We start from the raw sequence: 21668 nt of genomic DNA on the forward strand, positions 1-21668 counted from the left end.
GCTCCACAAAATTTGTCTCATTTTCTTTTTTCGTATATCCTTATACATTTTTCATATTTAAAGTTTTTTTTGTTATGACATACACTATTTCCTTAATTTTCATCATATTTAATTTATCATCGTAATTCTCCTACTTTTCAATGAAAATTGCTTTTGTCTTCCTTGTCTTAAATTGTTCATTAAATGTTCTGAGCAAATTTGGTGTTTGATGGCACTGGAAGAGTATTGCTTAGCCATCAATCACTTCCCAAACCACCAATACTCAAAGGAAAAGGTTTAATATTATATTTTTATTAAACTAGTTTAATATATATTTACAGTCTTAAAGTAATCTTACAATCATAAATTAATTATTATAATCTGAAAGTGATTATTTATAATTTTAAAATAATTTTTTATAATTTTTTAAATAATTACTTATAAATTTAAAATAATCTCTTTATAATTAAAAAAAATAATTAAATATACAGATTATCTCACTGTGACACAAACGACCATCCCTTTCAAGACCGGTTTTATACCCATCGGCCAAAATTTAAAACGAAAGGGTTCAATGATTTCAGGTTTCCCGCTTAACAAATAAACAGAAATCCAACCTTCAGATTTCACATTCTCTTAGCTTTGAATTTCTTTTTTGAGTTTCCAACAATGGCGTCCACAACATTAAGGCTCATTATAGAAAAGGGTCCTCGTAAAGGTGAATCCCTAGAATTCACCCCAAGATCAACAGTTCGAATCGGCCGACTTATGAAAGGCAATAATTTACAAATCAAAGATTCAGGTATTTCTTCCAAACACCTTGAAATTAAATTTAATCCTGCTTCTGGGAAATGGGTGGTTACAGATCTTGATTCTTCTAATGGTACTTTTTTGAACTCTGTTAAGCTTGATTCTCTTACTCCATTTAATGTTGGTAATGGAGATGATGTTAAAATTGGTGAACTTACGTCATTTAGGGTTGAAATTGTTGAGTTTAAAGAAGGCGTTAGTACTCGTAAAAACCGTAGGAGACTAGTCGATTCGAAGATTGGTACTGAATTGAAGGGTAAGGTTGAGGAGGACTTAAAATTGGGAGGAATTGTTGAAATTACCGAGGAAATTGTTAATCGTAAAAACCCTAGACGAAGGGGGGCGTCTAAAACTTTAGCTAATTTGGGTGAAAATGTTGAAAGTGGAGAAGAAGTTGATAATCGTAGAAACCCTAGACGAAGGGGGGCGTCTAAAAATTGTGTCAATTTGGGGGGTAAGGTTGAGGAGAGTTCAAATCTGGGTGAAAATGTTGAAAGTGGAGAAGAAATTGATAATCGTAGGTATCCTAGACGACGAGCTGCTTCTAGAACTTGTGCTAATTTGGGGAGCAAGGTCAAGAAGGGTTTAACAGAGGAGGAAGTTGAATTTAAAGAAGAGATCTATAATGGTAGAAACTCGAGGAGGCAAGGGGCTTCTAGTACGGGTCATGATTTGAGGGGAAGTTTGGAGGAAGATAGTTATTCTATCGTTGGGGATTCCAAGGAAGAAAATGTGGAAAGGGAGGTTGAAGGTAATCGGGGACGACATGGCAGAGGGAGGACTAAGAAAGCAAGTACTTTAGAAGATGAGAATGCTGAACATGCTATGTTGAAGGAGGTAGGTGTGAACCTAAGCGTGGTTGAAAAGAAGACAACGAAAGGTCGTGGGCGGAAGAAAAAAGTGGATGCTGAGTGTTTGGATGCTGTTATGGAAGAGAAGATGAATGGAGAAGTGGTAGAAAAACAAGTTCCTGCAATGGTGATAGAATTGAGTGAGCAGCTATGTAATGAACCATCAGTTCCTGCTTCTGAGATAAACGTATTTGATGACACGAATAATGAGCAGTTTGTGGCAGTGGAAGTGTTGGAAAAAGAAGTGCTCGGTGAAGGGGAATGTGCGAGTAATCAACAATGCAAAGAACAAGTAGTTGCTGCTTCTGAGCCAGAGGTAACTGATGCTACTGAGAATGAGCAGATTATGAAAGTGGCACTGCTAGAAAGCGAAGTTCTTGAAGAGGTATTAGGTTTGAGAGAACAATTACATGAAGAACCAGTACTTGCTGTTTCCGAGCAGATTGTACTTCATGATACGAAGAACGATCATTCTAAGGGCGCTGAGATTTTGAATAACGAAGTTCCTAAAAAGGCGGTAGATTTGAGAGAGCAGCCACATGAAGAACCAATAGTTATTGCTTATGAGCCAAACATAGTGGATAATGAGCAGAATGAGCAGTTAATGAAATTGAGATTTTCCAAAGAGGAATGTGTTCTATCTGTCAGTGAGCAGCCTCATGTAGAATTGACGGATGAAATCAATCAGCAGGATGACTCTGTTGCCATGAATAAGAGTGAGAAGCATTGTTTAGAACTGACGGTAGACTATAATCAGCTGGAAAATTGTGTTGCTTCAGATGTGAATGAGCAGCTTTGTGCAGAATTCATTGATGAACCTAATCAGAAGGATACCTTTGTGTTGGGCTCTTCTCTCGTTGAGGGAGTCGTTCGTGATGCGGTGTCTGATGATGAGAAAGTTGAAGATTCGGACATTGAAGAGCTTAATACAGAGTCAGAGGCTAAGTATTATAGCTCAAGCACGTTCCCAGAGACAGATAAAGAGCCTGATATGGAAAAAATGACTTTAGAGGATTGGTTGAAGTATTTGGAAGTCCATTTGCCTAAGCAGATTTATGCAACAGCAGATGAGGTCGTTGGACACATGCGAAAACAAGCTATACGAGTGGAAGACTTCGTATTGCAGCAGCAGAAAGAGAAAAGCAAACTTTAGTAAGTTTCAGAAAAGGCAAGGAGCTAAATCGAATACGGTAAATTCCAACTTCCTAAGTTCAAGTGTAGTTTCTTTTACATTGAGAATCGAAAAAAGGGGGTAAAATGCCCATGTACGCGGACTTGAAAAAATAGCCAAGTCATAGCTAAGTTTGAAGTTAGTAGCTTTTCTGGCTAGAAATAAGGATAGCAATTCTTATAATTAACAACCATACTGAAAAAAAGGGTTCTTCACATCTTCATTAAGGCCAAAATGCAGTAGCGTAAGAATAAGGCGTGCTACAATTCGCTTCATGTATGATGGTATTGAGATTATGTCAGATATCCTCTTAAGGCACGTTGATTATTCAATTTAGTTGCTTATACCATCTCTTACATTATATTGCTTATTTTTATAGGGTCAAAGATTTTTAGTTATTTTGTTTTGGATTAGTGTACTATAGTAAAATCACTATTAAATCATGTGCCTTTCTTCTTATTATAACTTATTATAACTAAAGTGTATACCAAGGTTAAGATTTCGTACATCTGACCCCCAATTTTACCCTTGCTGGGAGTCTCTTAGTGGTGTTGGGACAATGAAATATTATGTATACTATCTCTTACAATCCATTTCCACCTTGATTTATGTTACCCAATCTGAAATACTTTGATCTTCTATAGCAGTCATTACAAATTTACAATCTTGAAATTTTCTTTCACTTAAGGGTTCGATTCTCACCAGCTACAAGAATGATTGATGTCCCTTGCACGTGGGGGACTCTCCAACCTTAACCCCAATGAAATTTTTTCTGAACTTTTCCTTCTTCTTGAAGTTCTTCCTTGTAATGGGATTCTTGTGAAGGGGATTAGAGTTTGCTGGTTTTTGATAGGAATGCCATTGTGATACACCTAAATCTCTTCTCATCTTCATCTCTTGATGTTTCTCCAACAATTTCCCAGTTCATACTTCATAGTATTTGAATGCGCAAACAGGATCTCCTTTTACAATAGCTTGCACAGGGTTGCATGGTATTCTAGTTTTCTATGTGTGTTTCTTGCATCCATGGCCACCATGGGTTATTTGTTGGTTTGAATATTCTCAGCTTGGCTATGTTTTTCTGAATGTTAGTTGAATACATGTGCATGTTACTAATGCAGAACATACAAAATTGGGGACTAGTGAGCCCACCTGAGCTTGCTTGTTTCTGATTTACATGTTATGAGAAAGCATTCTAAGTCTTAAAGGGTGTGAGGAATACCGAAACTTTACCAGATGACTGCACTTTTCATCTTTAGAAGACATATCCTTTTACTTAAACCAAGTAAACTTTGATACATATGCAGGAAACTGGATAGAAGCCACACATGCACACCCCGTTTCTGCTATGATTGCTAGCTTCGTACGTGTAAGGTTAGAATACCAAGTCGAGAAATCCAGCATCTTGAAGCATTTACCAAGAACGGAGACCTAATATGAGGCAGTCGTAGCATGTGTTTTACTGTCTTAAGGTTGCATAATTATGCTATCGAATCATTCGAAGCAAAATTTGTATATTTTGATACTTTTGCTTATAATGCAGCAATATATGTTGATGAATCATTTGAATCTGTTAATGAAGATGCAAGAAATATATATGCTGATAGTCTGATACATAGTAATGTCTGTTGCTGGCAGGAATTTACTTGCTAGTCGCCATCTCTCTGAGAAGATAAGTGTAGCATACCAGTATTTGATTGGACATCAAAATGAAATTGAAATTATGTAAAAATTAATTTGGACACAAGATTCGATTTTAAATCGATTTAAAATAACTTACTTAAAATCAAACCGATGATCTGAATGAATATATCTAATTTAAGTATCTAGATAAGCAATAAGATAAGAAGATACTTGAGTCCATATACTCCCTCTTATATGTATTAAGGATCGTACCCCATTAATACGTATACCGAGTAAATAGCCCCATAATTTAGTTCATTTACTTCCTTTTATGGTAATCAAATTTTACAAATTGATTTTAGTTTTTATTTTCTATTCATAAGTTAAAACACTATTAAATTAGATTTTTTGTGATTCGTCTAAGTTGAAGATTTGTTAATATCGACGTATATAATTTTTAATTAAAAATAATTAGAGATATTTAAGATTATAGTAGTACTTCCTCCATTCCGAAATACTTACAACGTTTAATTTTTTATGCAGTTCAAGCAATAATTCAATGCTTAATATATCTAATTGTGTATAATAAAAATTAATAAAAATTTATATTAGTAATCTTTATATTAAGACAAATCAAATAAGATTCTATTTAATTATGTTTTAACTTATACATTAAAAAATAATCACAAATTCAAAATGATGAATAAATAAATAATTTGAGACGGAGGAAGTATATGTATAAGTGTGTAAACCCGAGTAGAATTTTTGATTAGAACATGAGAAAAAATAAGTTCATACCTTCATCTCACTCGCTAATCTGGGACTAACAATAATCCCTTCTCGCTACACAAAAACAATCCCCAAATTTTCACCATTCATCAAAGATCAAATCCCTAATTGCTACACAAAATTCCCCTCAAATCTACCCAATTCATCATACCCTAACCCCCCCCCTTTCATAATTACACTTTCAATCAGGTTAACCCTTAAATCCTTTAAAATTTCAATCAATTTTCAGATTCTTTGTATTATTGTGCTTGAAAGATTTGATCTATAATGATGGACTCATTTTTTCAGCGTTCTTTAGAGGATTTAATCAAGGGAATTAGGTTACATGCCCCAGATTCCATAACATCCATTTCAACTTTTCTTTCAAAAGCCATGGAAGAAATTCATAAAGAAATTAGGTCAAATGACCCACATACAAAATCTACTGCTCTTCTTAAACTTACTTATCTTCATTCTCTTTATGGGTTTGACATGAATTGGGCTGCTTTTCATGTAGTTGAAGTCATTAGTTACCCACAATTTTCTCTAAAAAAGATTGGGTATTTAGCTGCTACATTGTCTTTTAATGAATCTACTGAAGTTCTTCTTCTTGTAACAAATCAATTTAGGAAAGATCTTTCAAGCCCTAATGATTTTGAGGTGAGCCTTGCTCTTCAATGTATATCAGTTATTGCTACACCTGATTTATCTTGTGATTTATGCAATGATGTTTTTACTTTATTGTCAAGTACTAGAATTTATGTTAAAAAGAAGGCAATTGCTGTTTGTTTGAGGGTTTTTAGTAAGTACCCAGATGGGGTTAGGATATGTTTTAAGAGATTAGTTGATAATCTGGAAAGTTCTGATCTTCAAGCTGTTTCAGCAGCTGTTGGGGTGTTGTGTGAGCTCACATTGCGAGACCCGAAAGCCTATTTGCCTTTAGCGCCCGAGTTTTACCGCGTTTTGCTTGATTGTAAGAATAATTGGGTGTTGATTAAGGTGTTAAAGATATTTGCTAAGTTGGCTGTTTTAGAACCTAGGCTAGGTAAAAAGATTGTTGGTCCGATTTGCGAGATGATGGAGCGAACCATGGCAAAGTCATTGTTGTTTGAGTGCGTTCGAACTGTTGTAAGTAGCTTGAGTGATCATGAATCTGCTGTTAAAGTTTCCGTTTTGAAGATTAAGGAGTTTTTGTCCGAGGATGATCCTAATTTGAAGTACCTTGGTTTACAAGCACTTTCGGATCTTGCTGAGGGTAACTTGTGGGCTGTGTTAGAGAATAAGGATGCTGTGGTAAAGTCTCTTAGTGATGTGGATCCCAATATTAAGTTAGCGTCGTTGCGTCTTCTTATGGCTATGGTATCGGAGGATAATGTGGCCGAAATTACTAGGGTTTTGGTTAATTATGCGCTAAAGTCTGATCCTCACTTCTGTAATGAGATCCTTAGATCAATACTAGTTACTTGCTCTAGAAATTATTACGAGATTGTTTTTGATTTTGATTGGTATGTATATCTTCTCGGTGAAATGGCTAGGGTTCCACACTGTCAAACCGGGGAGCAGATTGAGAGCCAGCTTGTTGATATTGGTATGAGAGTAAAGGATGCCAGACCAGAGTTAGTTAGAGTTGGCCGTGATCTTTTAACTGATCCCGCGTTACTTGGTAACCCGTCTTTACATGGGATATTATCTGCCGCTGCTTGGGTTTGTGGTGAGTATGTCGAGTTTTCAAAAAACCCGTTTGAATTGGTGGAAGCATTGTTGCAGCCACGTACTAGCTTACTACCACCCTCAATACGAGCTGTCTACATTCAATCCACATTTAAGGTTTTCGTGTTTTGTCTTCAGTCTTGTCTCTGGCGGCAAGATGAAGTCGACTATGACATGGATCCTAAAAGTCGTAGTTTTTCTAATATGAGGGACTCCGATATGTCTTTTGATGATAATGACAATGACAACGACGATGCCTTGCAAGAGCCGGCCACTTTATCACTGTCTAAGACCGAAACTTGCTCCGAAGAAGCTATCGTCAAGTTAATAGATCTTATTGAAACAACTTTAGGACCATTATCTTGGACCCATGAAGTGGAAGTACAAGAGCGAGCTCGAAATATTCTTGGCGTTGTGCAATTAGTGAAGCCTGATATTCGTTCTTGTTCTGGTCAGCACAGAGACGAATCAGGGAAGAAAGAAACTAAAGTGTCTGAAATAACTAAATTCTTGGATGATCTTTTCACGGAAGAGCTCGGTCCAATCTCTGTAAATGCTCAATCTAGAGTTCCTGTACCCAGTGATCTTACACTCGTAGATAACCTCTCTGATTTGGACATGATTTATAGTGATATTCAGATTAGTCCCGCATCGGTCTTTTCTCTTGGAACTTCTCATTCCAAAGAGAAAACCGATGATGTTCGTTCTAACGGGCCAGGTAAAGAAGATGTGGAATCATCCGGTGAATCCACATCGTTGCTTGCTATGCATCGTAAACGACATGGATTATATTATCTTTCTTCGGAGGCAGGATCAAATGATTACCCTCCTGCCAACGAAAGCAAAGCTGCGGATAATCAAGGCGATGAGGTGAATGATCTTGTGAAATTGACGGGGCAATCACTTACACTTAAAAAAAAGCCGCAACATGCTAAGCCTCGTCCTGTGGTGGTTAAACTAGACGAGAGCGAGAATTTCATACCCACGAAGAAGTTAGAAGTTACGAATGACTTGCTTTCGGGTGCTGTTACAGACGTTCTTTTAGGCAATAACGAGGTTTCTACTTCATCAAAGTACGGGGAAGCTGATAAGTTATCGATCAAAAGGAGAGGGAAGGAAACACTTGTCATTGGCGGTCCTCCTGATTCGAGGGAAGATTCTGGTGCAGCAGATTTCGAGGTCGGGAATCCAAGCTCTGGGAGAAGCAAACATAAGGAGAGGCGACATCGTAGCCATGATGAAAGTGGTAAAGGGAAAGAAGAAAGAAGTCGAAAGGAGAAGAAAAAGAGCAGTCATCACCGTCAAAGCCGACAAAAGGCGACAGAGAAACAAGGCGACTCGAATGTTGCTATACACAACCAGAAAATACCCGATTTTCTGTTATAGTAGGAAAAAAACGAGTGATTTGTATAAATCTATGTTTGGTTTTGGAAATGATCAAGCTTTTTTCAATCCCTTCGGAGATTGAGGTGTGTTTTTGCATTGGTCTTTCCTTCAATTTTATTCATGAAGTTGTTCTTTGACTTTGTTTATGTTATTGTATTGCTTTCTTTTGTAACACATTCATTTACTTATTGCAAAGGAAACCTTTTTCACAAGAGCCTACATAATAGCTTTTTGCTTCCTTACATCGATCTTTCGCTATATGATCGTATAAGTGTTTGCTTCCTTACATCGACGTGTCACTCCCCTTTGCTCTTTCTTGAGCTAAACGATCGTTAAAGTGTTTGGATCTCCACATCGATGTGTATACCCCTTTGCTCTTTTGTTTGCTAAAGCATCGTAAATGTGCTCTCTCTTTAGACGAACAATCGCAAACATGTTTGCTTTCCTAGATGTCACCCTCCTGTGCTTATTCTTTAGCTAAATGATCGTAAATGAGTTTTGCTTTCCTACATCGATTTGTCATGCTCCTTTGCTCTTTCTTTCCTACATCGATGCGTCACGCTCCTTTTCTACATCAAATAAAGAAATGGGTTAATATTTGGGCTCGTCTCATGGTGAGACGGTCTTATACAAGACAAGCCGAAGAAATTGCATTAAAATTTTTGTATATTAAGAATTAGCTAAGTTTTAATTTATATTGAGAAATGGTCTCATACAAAACGAGCTGAAGAAATTGCATTAAAATTTTTGTATATTAAGAATTAGCTAAGTTTTAATTTATATTGAGATTACTTACAAATTAAGAGTGATTAGCGATAATGTAAAAAAAAAGGATATTTGATTAGAATCAGTACTATCACAGAATCTTAAAGTAATTTTGGCTCGTTTGATTAGTCGTACTAAATGGCAGTAATGGCCTTAGGAATGATTTTATAGTGTAAAATTTCATCAAAAGTTCCATATCATTCCCGTGGTAATAAAACTTTGATCACAAAAAGGTTTTTTTATTTACAAATTTCCATTACCACCTAATGCCACCTCTTTCAATGGTAATGCATTGGAATGAATTTTATAAAGAAAATGAGATGATTAATGTTGGACAAATATGACCATCAAGTTAACTAAGAGAATTTTCAACCAAAATTACAATAATTTTTTTATTCCCATTATCCTTGTTTATTACCACTTACTAAATGGGCCTTTTGTGTTGTAGCCCATGTCATAGACTAATCAACTCGTGGATTAGTGTCATATTACTGTCCATTATTTAAGGATGACCAACAATATATGACATGATCCGTGCATAAATCATTAAAAAGATAGATATGTTGCTCGTTTCAAGTCAACACGACCTTCAACGACTCTACCTTACACTAGGGATGGTCATGGGTCCAGGACCCTGTAGGACCCGCCCTGGACCCGTCCCTTTTATAAGGGTCTGGGTCTTAAATTTTGAGACCCGTCGGATTCGGGTCCAGGTCTGGATCCAATTTTTTTTTACGGGTCCGGATCCGGGTCCTAAGGTGAAGATCCGGACCCGGACCCGAACCCGGACCCTAAACTTTTAAACTTTAAATTTTAAATTTTTGAATTGCCATAGTCATATTACTGGGTATTTTAAATTTAAAACTTTAAAACTTTAAATTTTAAATTTAAAATTTTAAAACAATGGTCAATGGATAGGCGTGGGACTTTGGTAGACTGGGAGTGACAGTGGGCCATTCTCGTTCTCTCAATTATCTATTCCAATTTCAGACTTCCAGTATATTCTCTCAATACTCAAGCAAGAAGCAGAGTAGCAGCAGCCATAGCCTCGAAAACCCTAATTTTAGTAATTATTTTGTATTTGAATTTCATAGACTCGAACAAGTATTAGTAATAAGATAATAAGTTGCTTACAAAAATAAAAAAAACTCGAAAAAGGTTCAATTTTGACAAATCAAAGAGGGTTTGTATAAGACCCATTAAGGATCTTAGACCCTGTCAGACCCGTAGGGTCCGGGTCCGGGTCTGAAAATTTTGGACCCTAGGCTCCAGATCCGGGTCTGGATCCAAAAAAAAAAAATAGGATCCGGGTTCGGGTCCGGCCAGACCCGCTCCAGACCCGTCCCATGACCATCCCTACCTTACACTGCCTGATCCAACCCGACTTGACCCTTCACCATAATTGGGCTTCGTAGCCCACTTTTTATAAGTTCGTTAGTACTACCAATAATAAGAAATAGAAATTGCTTTGTCATCCGAAGTATCAAGTCTATGATTTAATCAATCTACTCTGTTTTCTACTTTTCTTCTTTCCTCTGCTTTCCTTTCTTCCACTTCACCCTTTGAAAATCCCACCCAAAATTCATAATTCTTCTCGATTTCAACTCAATTTAAAATTGAATTTTCATACAAGATTGATAGAGATAAAAAATACCCTTTAATCAAAACATGTCAATTTCAGAGGGTCTACAATTGGAAAAGAAATCATCACCAGAAAGTGACATAGAAAGAGTAAATCCAGTTACAGAAAAATCAGAATCTGGAATTGGCTCAGTACTTAAAAAATGGAGAACGCTAGATCTTCTTACTAAAGGGTCATTAGCTTTAAGAGCTTTGGGTTTAGTTTTTTCCTTGCTTTCATTCATTATCATGGCTTGTAATAATCATGGTGGTTGGAAAAATTTTGGTAATTATGAAGAATATAGGTAATTTTTTTTTTGGATTTTTAGAATTGAGTTTTATTTATTTTTGTCAAGGAACCACAAAGCTGGTTATGACCTCTGAATATATGATGTACTCTAACACGAAATTCATGTAGAGGATACCCTCTACATATATGACGCTAAATATTTCACTTTAAATAAGGGGTAGATGAGATTTGAACTTGTGATCTCTTGTCACGGAATCAACTCAACAAAAAGCTTAAGCTTATGGTTGAAACGCCGAAATATATTACGGGTATAAAGTTTTAACACGAGGTTGCCTACATTTGATTTTAAATCCAAGTAGGTGGGTGCAATTTAATGACGTTAGGATGATGGAATATTGTTGGATTTATTTGTTTATTTGTTTTGAGAAATTTGATTGTAGGGATTGTTTTGGGTGTGTTTGGATGTATAGGTACTTGTTGGCAATTGCAATATTATCAACAATGTATACAGGATTGCAATGTTTGAGACATGTTCATCAATTATCTACTGGGAATGATTTTTTTAATCTCAAGACTTCAGCTTTTGTTGATTTTGTTGGAGATCAGGTGAGTTTTTACTGCCAATTTTCTATACGTAATGAATCAACTCAACTAAATATTTCAGCTCATAGCTGAAAGTCTGAAATTACAACACCTTATATGAGAGTTTTTTTGAGTTACAAGACGTAAAATTCCACTTAAAATGACGGTTGATGAGATTTAAAGCCGTAACTTTTCATTACGTTAGCTTTTGATTTTATGTCAAGGATTCAAATTATCTATTTTTCCTTTTTATAGTGTATTTTTGTTTTGTTTCTTGGATGTGTATAGAAGCATGATTCTAGATGAATCCTTGTCCACTCCCCTTTGCTTTTTTGATTGATTACTAGTACAACAAATAAAAGAAAGAAAGAAACTATTGCAATCTAGGAAAGGAAATAGAACTTTCTGGGCTTTTTGATTAGTTTAAGATAAACTAAAGTTATGTGTCAACTAACACTTTTTACAATTAAATTATGTAGGATATTTAGATTTAGGCTAGTTAATTTATTGTTGTTATGTTTGCCAAAATGACTGCTGGTTGATGGTTGAAGCTGTTAACTGGAGTTTTGGTTAATTTAATTAGCTTAAAGTATTATATGATTTAAAGTCGGCTATTATGAGGATATTTGGTGAAAACTAGTGATTGGATGTTAAATGTTTTACGTTTATAGTGAGTTCAAAAACTAAAAACTAATCAAAAAGTAACTCATTATAGCTTTTTGGTTTTAGCTTAAAAACCGGCTTTTCAAGTGGCTTGGAAGACTATCATTATACTATATAGTGTTTTACTTGGTATTCTAGGATTCTAGATAAGAAGTGGTTGTAACCTATGTTATTTGGACTCGGGTACTGATGTCGGATACGTCTAAAAATACAATTTTACGCCTAAAATGAAGTGTTCAAGTGCCATACAATGTCCAAGCATCAAGGATGGGGCACGGGTACGTGAAGCAAAATGAAGAATTCGAGTAACATAAGTTGTGACCAAATGTGACCTTTTTATTATTCATTTTTATTGTTGATCAATCATGTTTGAAGTACTTCCTCCTTCATTTGAATTTGACACACTTCAAAGATCGATGACTCGTGAGAGCTTTTTGAGATAAGTGTGTGAACCTCAAAGGAACAGAGAATATAGGGACTAGTTGATGTCTATGGAACTATGCAAGTATATTGAATTTTAACTGAATGGTGCAAATATGCAGGTGATTGTATACTTGTTGCTGTCATCCGCCTCTTCTGCTATTCCCATGACAAACAGAATGCGAGAAGGAGGAGACAATATTTTCACCGATTCATCTGCAGCCGCGATAAGCATGTCTCTCCTCGCTTTCGTTGCACTCGTTTGTTCGTCTATCATTGCTGGCTATAAGCTCTCCATGCAAATGGCTATATAATCACGTGAACTTTTTATTTATGTAAGTTGTGGATTATGTTTGTTACTAAGGGTAATCGGAAACAACCCCTTAGTTATTACTAACAAGGGTAAGATTGCATACATCTGACTCTTTCAAACTCTGCCTAGGTGGGAGCCACGTAATTATACAGGATTAATGGATTTATGTTGTTATGAATAGGTCTATGTCTACATACATATACATATAGAGAGAGAAAAATAGAAATTTGTTGAAATTGATTCTTTTATAAAAGTATATAGTCATTACACTTTGTTCATACTTAATCACCAAACCTTGTTATTGAGCCCTTTAGCTTGTCCAAGACTTATTTTACCTTAATTTTTTTGCCCCGAATTTTAAGAATTTGTCACATATTGGAAAAATACGGTATCAGTCACAGACGCAGTTGTGGTCGCGCATGATTTAGCGACCAATGCAGCTTATATTTCGATTATGATAAACTCAAAAGCCTTTACTATATGATCTGATGCAGCTTTGTTTTTGCACTATGGTTTGTCTGATTGTAAATGACATTCATTTCCTTCGTTCACCCTTTTCGCCTTTTTTATTTAATGAAAATCACATGGGTTTTTCCTGATATTTAGAAAAGTAAAGGAAGAAGCTTTAATATTATTGAACAGAGGAATAATACACATGACTAAAATCTTGAATAGGCCTTGGAAGCTTTATAAACTTAGGGCCTTTCAACAAATAAATAAATGATCTAACTATGCTTATTCTGTGAAACCTATGATCTTTTAGAGTAGAAAGACTAGTATAGATTTATACATTCAAGAAGTACATGATTCTACACCTATTTGTTAAAACCCTATATTTCATTTTCTTCATGAAATTTAACGAAGAAACGAGTCCAAAAACATGCTATCGATCGGCTCTTCCTTGGTTTCTGAAGCATTTCCGAACCCTGAAAAACCGAAGTTGTTACTGCTCTGCAGCATTTGTACGGAGAAAGGTGCCTGTCGAGCTTCTGGCCTCGAGGTGCTCGTAATGTCATTATTGATTGACCTTAGGCTGATTAGCTGGTTAGGTTGGCTGTTTATAGCCGATGGCCTAACTGAAATTGGGGCATTGTTGTAGCTTGCACTACCACGAGCTGCAGGAACGTCGTGGTTGTGTTTCCCCTCGTAGGTTGTGATCACCGCCCTTGTGTCGTGCGATGCCCTCTCGATGTGCTTCCTCACCGAGCAACCAGCACTGGTACATTTGTAATAGCTCCTGTAAAATTCATCATTTTCAAGCATTAGAGCTTTCTAGTTTCTACCCATCATTGTTATCAACAACATTCCATTGCCCCAGTGCCATAAAATGGATCCCGCTAATAGGGGATTGGTGGGGTCAAATGTACACAATCTTACCCTTATTAGTGATAACAAAGAGGTTATTTCCGATTGACAGTTATAAACCGAGTATTTACCTAGGATTAGGGTTTCCCTTCACTACTTTTTGCCCATATTTTCTCCACCTGAATCCATCATCAAGAATATCAATTTCACTAGTTGTTTGAACAATTATTCTTGGTTCCTTAACTGTTCTGCTACCATATCCTGACATGACTTCCCCTTCATTCTCTCCTTTCCTACAAAAAACAATCATATAGTGATCAGGCTGAGAAATGAAATGTTGCAAATTCAATCAGATGACGGGAGTATTAACTGCAAGAAAATAAACTCACCATCTTTTGGATTCGGGTTGTTCATAATCATCCTCCTTTACCGATTTACTCATCGCAGAACTCTGATCAAACTCATCGTCCTCCTCGAGGGAAACAGAAGAGGTTTCGGGAGTATTAAAGTTCGAGTACTCGTTCTGTGCCTGAATACTCGATGCATTAGGCCTATCCGAACCATCAAACCCATTCGCACAATCACTTTGCAAAGACGATCTTCTACCAGGCTGAGGTTTCGGGTGATTATGACTTCCCTTATAAACAATCTCGGTAACATAACCTTCAGGAGCTCTTTCGACTTTCTTCTTCTTAGGACAATTCGGGTACGAACATTTGTAATAACTCCTAGGATTTTGACTCCCCTTAACTTGTTTTTGCCCATATTTTCTCCAACAATATCCATCTTCTGCTCTTTTTTGTGCTCTGTTCATCTGAACTATTGGATGTTGATTGTTGTTGAAGTTTGTGTGCATATTATTGGAATCTGTCTGAATATTGTTCATTTCTACGGGCATGATTTGATTAGGAGCATTAAACTCAGATTTTGATGTGATTTGTTGGTTGTTAATCATCTCATTTTCCTTCTTGGGTTCAGTTAAACTCCATCCTTCCTGCACATATTTAGTGTCACACACACATGTTAGAGACTGACTCTCGGTGAGACAACAAACAAAAAAAATTTATATATTAATAATTTGTGTTATTGGGCTATTTAGCCTTATATATAAGGCGCTTCTTGAGGTGGGACCGTCTTATATATATAAGTTGTTAGTTGTTAGTCGTTTGTTGGAAAAAAATAAATTAAATTGTTTTAAAAACCAATAAAACTGTTCATATTAACTATTTTAGTTTTCGTTTAAAGGCCATTTTCAGTCAATTACTTCATATTATCATATATTTTTGAATGTTTGACAAAAAAGATCAAAATTAAAAGTTATTTAAAAATTTATTTACCAAACACACTCATATTTAACTTGTATAATTTTTTAAATTCGTCGTATATTATTTGCTATATTTTTTTTTAATAACCCTACGTATCCTTTACTTTTCATCCAAGCAATTAGTATCTTTTCCTATGTTAGTATACAGAATAATGGAAATTTATTTTAAAAAAATTTTAAAAATAGGGCTTCTAGAATTAAAGGCGGCTCTGAAAATTAATGTAAAATAATGTCTTTCTTGGCATTATATGCATTGACTTGACTTAGTTGTCTCTAAGCAATGACTTATGTGCAAAGTCTTTCTAGTGGGCATTTAATATTTTTAAAATAATTATCAAAAAAAATATTTTAAAATAATTTAACCAACCATTACATGTCACTTGTTTGATTGATCATTATCTCATAAAAAAAATAAGATCTGAGTTTGATACTTATCTATTTTCTTTCATAATTTATTAGTTTATTTATGATGAAATGAAAATGTTTAGAATTAAGTCATATTATTGAATAATTTGACTTTAAATCAAGTCTAAATTTAGCTAAAAGTCACTAATTAAGATGAAGATTACCAAATAAAAGGACTTACATTTGAAGGGTTTTGAGTATCAAAAGAAAAAGTGGTGTTTTTTCCTTCATTTTTAGCATCAAGTTGGTTATTGTCATTACAATTTGTCCAATTGTAACTCTCACCACCAAAAGCTCCTATAGTTGGAGAAGGGAAATTCTGCAAAGATAAAACACCCCAAAATTAATATAGTATACATATAATTTGTCTAACTCGTGACCCCGATTATCATTTAAAAACCCCTATTAATATTAAATGGTTAAAAATATGCTCAGAAAAATAACAGTCGAGTTGATTTAATTAGTACACACTACACACATACACGATTTTTCGATCCATCCTATACAAGTAAAATGAATTCAATGATGTATCATATGATCAAAAAAATATCAATCGAGTTGATTTATTTAGTACACACCACACAAAGATGATTATTCGGTCCATTTGATCTATACTAGTAAACTGAATTCGCCCAAAGAGATTTGAAAACTTACATTGAGAAGAGGGGAATCCAAGAAGATAGAAGGGCTAAAAGCATTAGGAGTGTTCAAAAAAGGAGTAGAAGTATTATCAGAAATAGAAATAGAAGAAGGAACCAAAGATTTAAATTTGGGAACTTCAATTAATTGATCAAACCCTTGCCAATTATTCTTACTATTTATATCATCTTGATGATCATTATTAGTATTCTTTTGCTTATGATAATCACTCTCTAATCCATCATTAGTAGTAGTAGCAAAAAAATCAGTGAAAGAGGAAGAAGAGTTCATAAGGTTTGTAAAAGGAAAAGTATTGCTATTAAAGGAAAGATTTGGTTCTAATCTTGCTATAGAAGAAGACATAAGTAAAAATATGAAATGGGTTTTATTGAAAAATGAAGTAAAAATATGGGTGTTTGAAGGGGAAGAAGGAAGATGATAAAAAGAGGTGGGTTTTGGTTTAAGGGTATGTATGTTTGTGGTGATGGATGGCTTGAAAATGAAGGTCTTTGTTTAAGGTCTTTCTAAGAAGGTGATAGATGAGAAAAGTTTGACCATGGAAAAGGGTAAAAAAGGAAATAAAAAAATTATAAATTATAATAAAAATAGATTAAATATGTTTTGGGAGAGTCAAAGGTTGTGTTCTTTGACTTGACTTAGCCTAAATTTTGTATACAAAAAGGGTCCCATATGTGGAATCAAAGAAAGGAAAGTGCCCTCTTAGAGCCGGCTCTTTGGAAAGACTTTTGGCTTTAGCCACGTGTCATTGTGTATATGCATGGCATATCGTTCACTAAGGCTATAAGCCTATAAGGCGTATTTCCATTATTCTGAGATGGCATCAAATGACCCAATTATATAGAAGCTTTTGAATTAAATGATATTATTTTAAAGGAATAGGGAGAGTAAGAATTACATATTTTTTAATATTTTTGCATTGTCTATTTGAGTTTGTCCTTTCAACTATTTATTATTAAATTTTTTTTATTAATAAAACAAACTTCAAGGGATACTAAGTTTAAGTATGAAATTGAAATGAATGGTGAAGTATTCATATGGTCGAATATTGAAACTAATTTTCTGATTTATGTTGCCAAGTTAATCTTTTATGATGATTAAGTCATTCACAATAAATCAAACTATAACAACTTAGCAGCTTTTTCATCTTTATCATACACAGTAATTAGTATATAGCCTCATAGAAAACTACGATTACGAATTTTAGAAGGATGGAGACAACAACTCATACAGTCATATATTAGTGAAAAAACATCATATGCAGCGATTTTGACCCTAAGAACTTGTGATAGTAGCGAATGAGGTTTAATTATTTGTGTTTCAGTTCAAAACCGCAGAATAAAAGTCAGTTATATACCTCCCTATCTAATGAGTCAAGATTACAACTAGTGAAATCTTCGACTTGAAGAAAATTTGAAAAAAAAAAAAAGTAAAGAAAGGAAAGAAGTATATATATTTCTTATAAGATATACTTGCATGCATGATAATACTCATTTATATTGATTAGATGTTGTACAAACCCACAAATTTTAAATAGAAACAAATCTGTACTTGAGCACTTCTTATTGATAAATCTATCACTTATCATCAATCATCATACATTAAAATGGTAATTAAGTCTAACAAAGTATAAGTGGGACATGCATACAACGATACTCAAAATATTAAACTTATCCTATACGAAATCCAAGCAAGTTCAAAGTTCAAGGCCATAGTTTTACGTCTAATGAAAAGGATCAATTAATATTCTTCTGTTATAATTTTATTTGTTCAATTTTTAAATTATAAATTAAAAATATTTTTTGATATGAACGTGTTTGATTCGATTCAATGTAAATTTTATTAACATTGACTTTTTATAATTCTTATTATACATAAATTAAAAAATTATATAGGATTGAATACCTCCGTCCCATGACTTTTGTCACATTTTATATTCTGATCCAACTTATAGAGTTTGCTTTATTTCTGTTTTTGGATGAGTCATACAATTTTTTAATTCTCATTTCATACATTTAACTTATATTTTCATCTCAGCTACAAATTTCTCGCTTCTTTATAAATCATACTTTTTCACCTACTTTTTTTTCTTATATTGTTTTTCACTAGTATTGCATTTATGGGACAATGTGTATTGTTCAACTTGCAAATATCAAATGGGACAATGTTATGTAGATTTAACTCGAATTTATCGAATTAAAAATAAATATTATGTCAAATTAAATATAATAAAACTTGGCATTCTATATAAAGATAGTCCACCATGTTTTGTTGTCTAAACTTTTTTTCAAAACCCGTTTTATATATGGAGAGAAATATGTGTTTAAATACTAATTTTTTCTGAAGTGGATTGAAAGAGTTTGTTATCTAAAATTCTACATACAAAAATATATATTTAATTTATAAATAAAGTTCTAAATCTAGTGCCTAAACTTCATAAATTTCATTGTATTTGTAAATAAACTTTTCAATAAAGTTTTTATGAATAAGAGTAACAAAGTGAGTGACACATACCAAATTAACGAGTATATTTTAGAATTTAATATTTAAGTGTTAGAAAACCTTATTTGTGATCTCACGTTAAAAAATTAACACAGGCTATTTCACTTACTAGCAATTAATTTTAGTAAAATTTATGTAATATATGTAGATCCAATTATATAAGTACCAAGACTCTTGGTGAACCTCTATATAGGTGGTAATCACAACCAAACACAATTCTTTAATTAATACATTAGTAATGATAATAATTAGGTTGATAGAGTTGACCAATAAATATCTAAAAATTAAACTTTATTGACTAACAAATAGAAGTATGTTTAGGTTTAACTTTTAAGATCCAAATTAAGTTCCAAACATATGGGTTGAAATAGTCATGGAAGGGCTTTGTTTGTAAGCATAATCTTCAACATTTTGACTGAGATTCTTTAAGAGTTGAAATTGAGAAATAAAAGACCTTATTTCTTCTAGATACTTAAGGTGTTGAAAAATGGTCTAATTATGGTTAATTAGGTGCAAGATTAACTTTAATATGCAAGAATCTTTAAGAAAATGTATTAGAAAATTCATCCAAGTGGTGGAAATCTTGTAAGTAGTCAAAGTTTCCACAATCTTATCAATTAGGTATGATAATGAAGAATAGGTGTGCTTTAATATAAGGTTGTGTTCTTATATTTGTGTCCCCATAAGGCCTTTAAAAATTGAATCTAATCAATAACCTATTTCATTGTTGATATGAAATATTGGAAATAAAAATATAAAGTAATTTTATTAGAAAATTTACATAAATAGGTATATATTACGTTCGTCATAGCCTTTTTTTTTTCTTCACAAAATCCATTTTCATACATTACATCATGGGTTGATTGATATTAAACGGTAATGAAAAATTGTTAATGAAAAACATGTTTGAGGATTATCATTTGAATAATACAACAAATCTCATTATTAAATGTCTACTAAAACTCATTATTATTAGCACTATTTAATACGATTAACTATAGATATTAGAAAATATTTTTTGTTTAATTACACATGTTAGACCAGGGAATGAGAGAACTAAGTGATAATCAAATCAAATATCGTATTTAAAAACGATAATATTTACACCAATTGAAATAAAACTTATTTCTCAAGAGGTCAAAGAAATACTCAAAATGGCACAAGTTGAATGGAAAATAATTATTCAGAACTCATTTGCACTCAAATATTCTTTATAAATACTCGACTTTTTAAAGAGGTTATAAGCATAAGTAGAACTCCTTACTTTAGGTTTAAACTTCTTCATGAACATTAACAATAATAGCTCGAGCTCATCATATCATATCATATCATACAATACTATAAAAATTTTGGAAAATTTCACGTATCATCCTTTAAGGAGGCATGACAAGTGGAAAATTTTGATTGGTTAAGAAATAACTATATGGCATATTATTCGGAGTAAATTTCATTTAAAAATAATATGACTTAAAATGGTAAATGATTAAGTTAAAATATATAACAACTATTAAGGAAATAAGTATAGAAAATATTTACCATTAATCTTTTGTATTAGGATCGGAAATAAGAATACATACACAAATATTTTCACATAATTGACTCTAACTATTTTTGAGAGAAAATAATAATATAAAGATTATCATAAGTTCATATTATTTGAATATTCTATAATAAAAAATAGTAAATTAAGTAATCAAAATGACAATCTGAATCAATATAAGGAAATCAATCATCAACTCAAAAAATAAAAAATTGATCATTAATTAATAATTTCTGTTTAAATTTATGATTTATTTGATATAATAATAATAATAATAATAATAATAATAATAATAATAATAATAATAATAATAATAATAATTCAGATTCCAGGGGAAGGACATCACTAAGCCTTCTCAAATTCATCAGGCTTTTTTTGACTTATACTCTGATATATTCTCCTTTGAGGGCAAGGATAGAAATATATACGATCAATATTGACACGGTGTATCAGGGCCCCATCCTATCTCCTCAACTTTATCAGTTACTTGATCTCCAGTTTTTTCCAACAGAAATTAAATATGCTTTGTAGAGTATTCCTGATGATAAGGCACCGGGGGTTGGATAGTTTCAATAGTAAATTTTATAAGGCTACTTGGGAGGTTTTGGGAGATGATATCATCAAAGCAGTTAATCAGTTTTTTGAAAATGACAAAATGCTCAAGAGTTGGAATATCACGGCAATTACGTTGATTCCAAAGGTGCACAACCCTTTATATCCAGGTGATTTAAGACCGATTTCTTGTTGTCATGTGTTGTATAAATGTATTTCTAAGCTTATTTTCTCTAAACTTAAGCTTGTGTGGATTATTTGATTGATCAAGCTCATGAGCTTTTGTAGTAGGTCGTAGTATTATGCATAACATCTTACTTTGTCAAGACATAATTAAACACTATACTAGACAAGGTTGTGCTCCCAGTTGCCTCATGAAAATCGACCTATGCAGGGCTTATGACACGATGAATTGGCAATTTATAAAGGACATGCTGGTGGCTCTCAATTTTCCTCACAAATTAAACAAATC

General features: G+C 33.5%; 4 protein-coding genes across 4 annotated transcripts; 3 read left to right on the forward strand and 1 right to left on the reverse strand.

Annotated features, from left to right (window-relative positions):
- The first annotated feature begins 500 nt into the window (after window positions 1–500).
- On the forward strand, window positions 501–4423 carry LOC130827801 (uncharacterized). Its single transcript, XM_057693654.1, has 2 exons — window positions 501–2830; window positions 4119–4423. Exon 1 carries the CDS (start codon window positions 649–651, stop codon window positions 2791–2793), a length of 2145 nt encoding a protein of 714 aa, XP_057549637.1. The 5' UTR covers window positions 501–648; the 3' UTR covers window positions 2794–2830; window positions 4119–4423.
- A 770-nt stretch (window positions 4424–5193) lies between these two features.
- On the forward strand, window positions 5194–8510 carry LOC130827802 (AP-3 complex subunit delta). The gene has a single exon (XM_057693655.1). It carries the CDS (start codon window positions 5491–5493, stop codon window positions 8296–8298), a length of 2808 nt encoding a protein of 935 aa, XP_057549638.1. The 5' UTR covers window positions 5194–5490; the 3' UTR covers window positions 8299–8510.
- A 1927-nt stretch (window positions 8511–10437) lies between these two features.
- On the forward strand, window positions 10438–13229 carry LOC130827804 (CASP-like protein 4B1). The gene is made up of 3 exons (XM_057693657.1): window positions 10438–10988; window positions 11404–11539; window positions 12721–13229. Exons 1-3 carry the CDS (start codon window positions 10732–10734, stop codon window positions 12910–12912), a joined length of 585 nt encoding a protein of 194 aa, XP_057549640.1. The 5' UTR covers window positions 10438–10731; the 3' UTR covers window positions 12913–13229.
- A 283-nt stretch (window positions 13230–13512) lies between these two features.
- Window positions 13513–17081, reverse strand: LOC130827803 (probable WRKY transcription factor 33). Its single transcript, XM_057693656.1, has 5 exons — window positions 16600–17081; window positions 16127–16264; window positions 14606–15210; window positions 14348–14509; window positions 13513–14148 (listed from the first exon to the last, which is right to left on the reverse strand). Exons 1-5 carry the CDS (start codon window positions 16945–16947, stop codon window positions 13767–13769), a joined length of 1635 nt encoding a protein of 544 aa, XP_057549639.1. The 5' UTR covers window positions 16948–17081; the 3' UTR covers window positions 13513–13766.
- Between the last annotated feature and the right edge of the window lie 4587 nt (window positions 17082–21668).

This window comes from Amaranthus tricolor, chromosome 11, assembly GCF_026212465.1.
Source record: "Amaranthus tricolor cultivar Red isolate AtriRed21 chromosome 11, ASM2621246v1, whole genome shotgun sequence".
In the NCBI taxonomy this organism is placed as follows: Eukaryota; Viridiplantae; Streptophyta; class Magnoliopsida; order Caryophyllales; family Amaranthaceae; genus Amaranthus; species Amaranthus tricolor.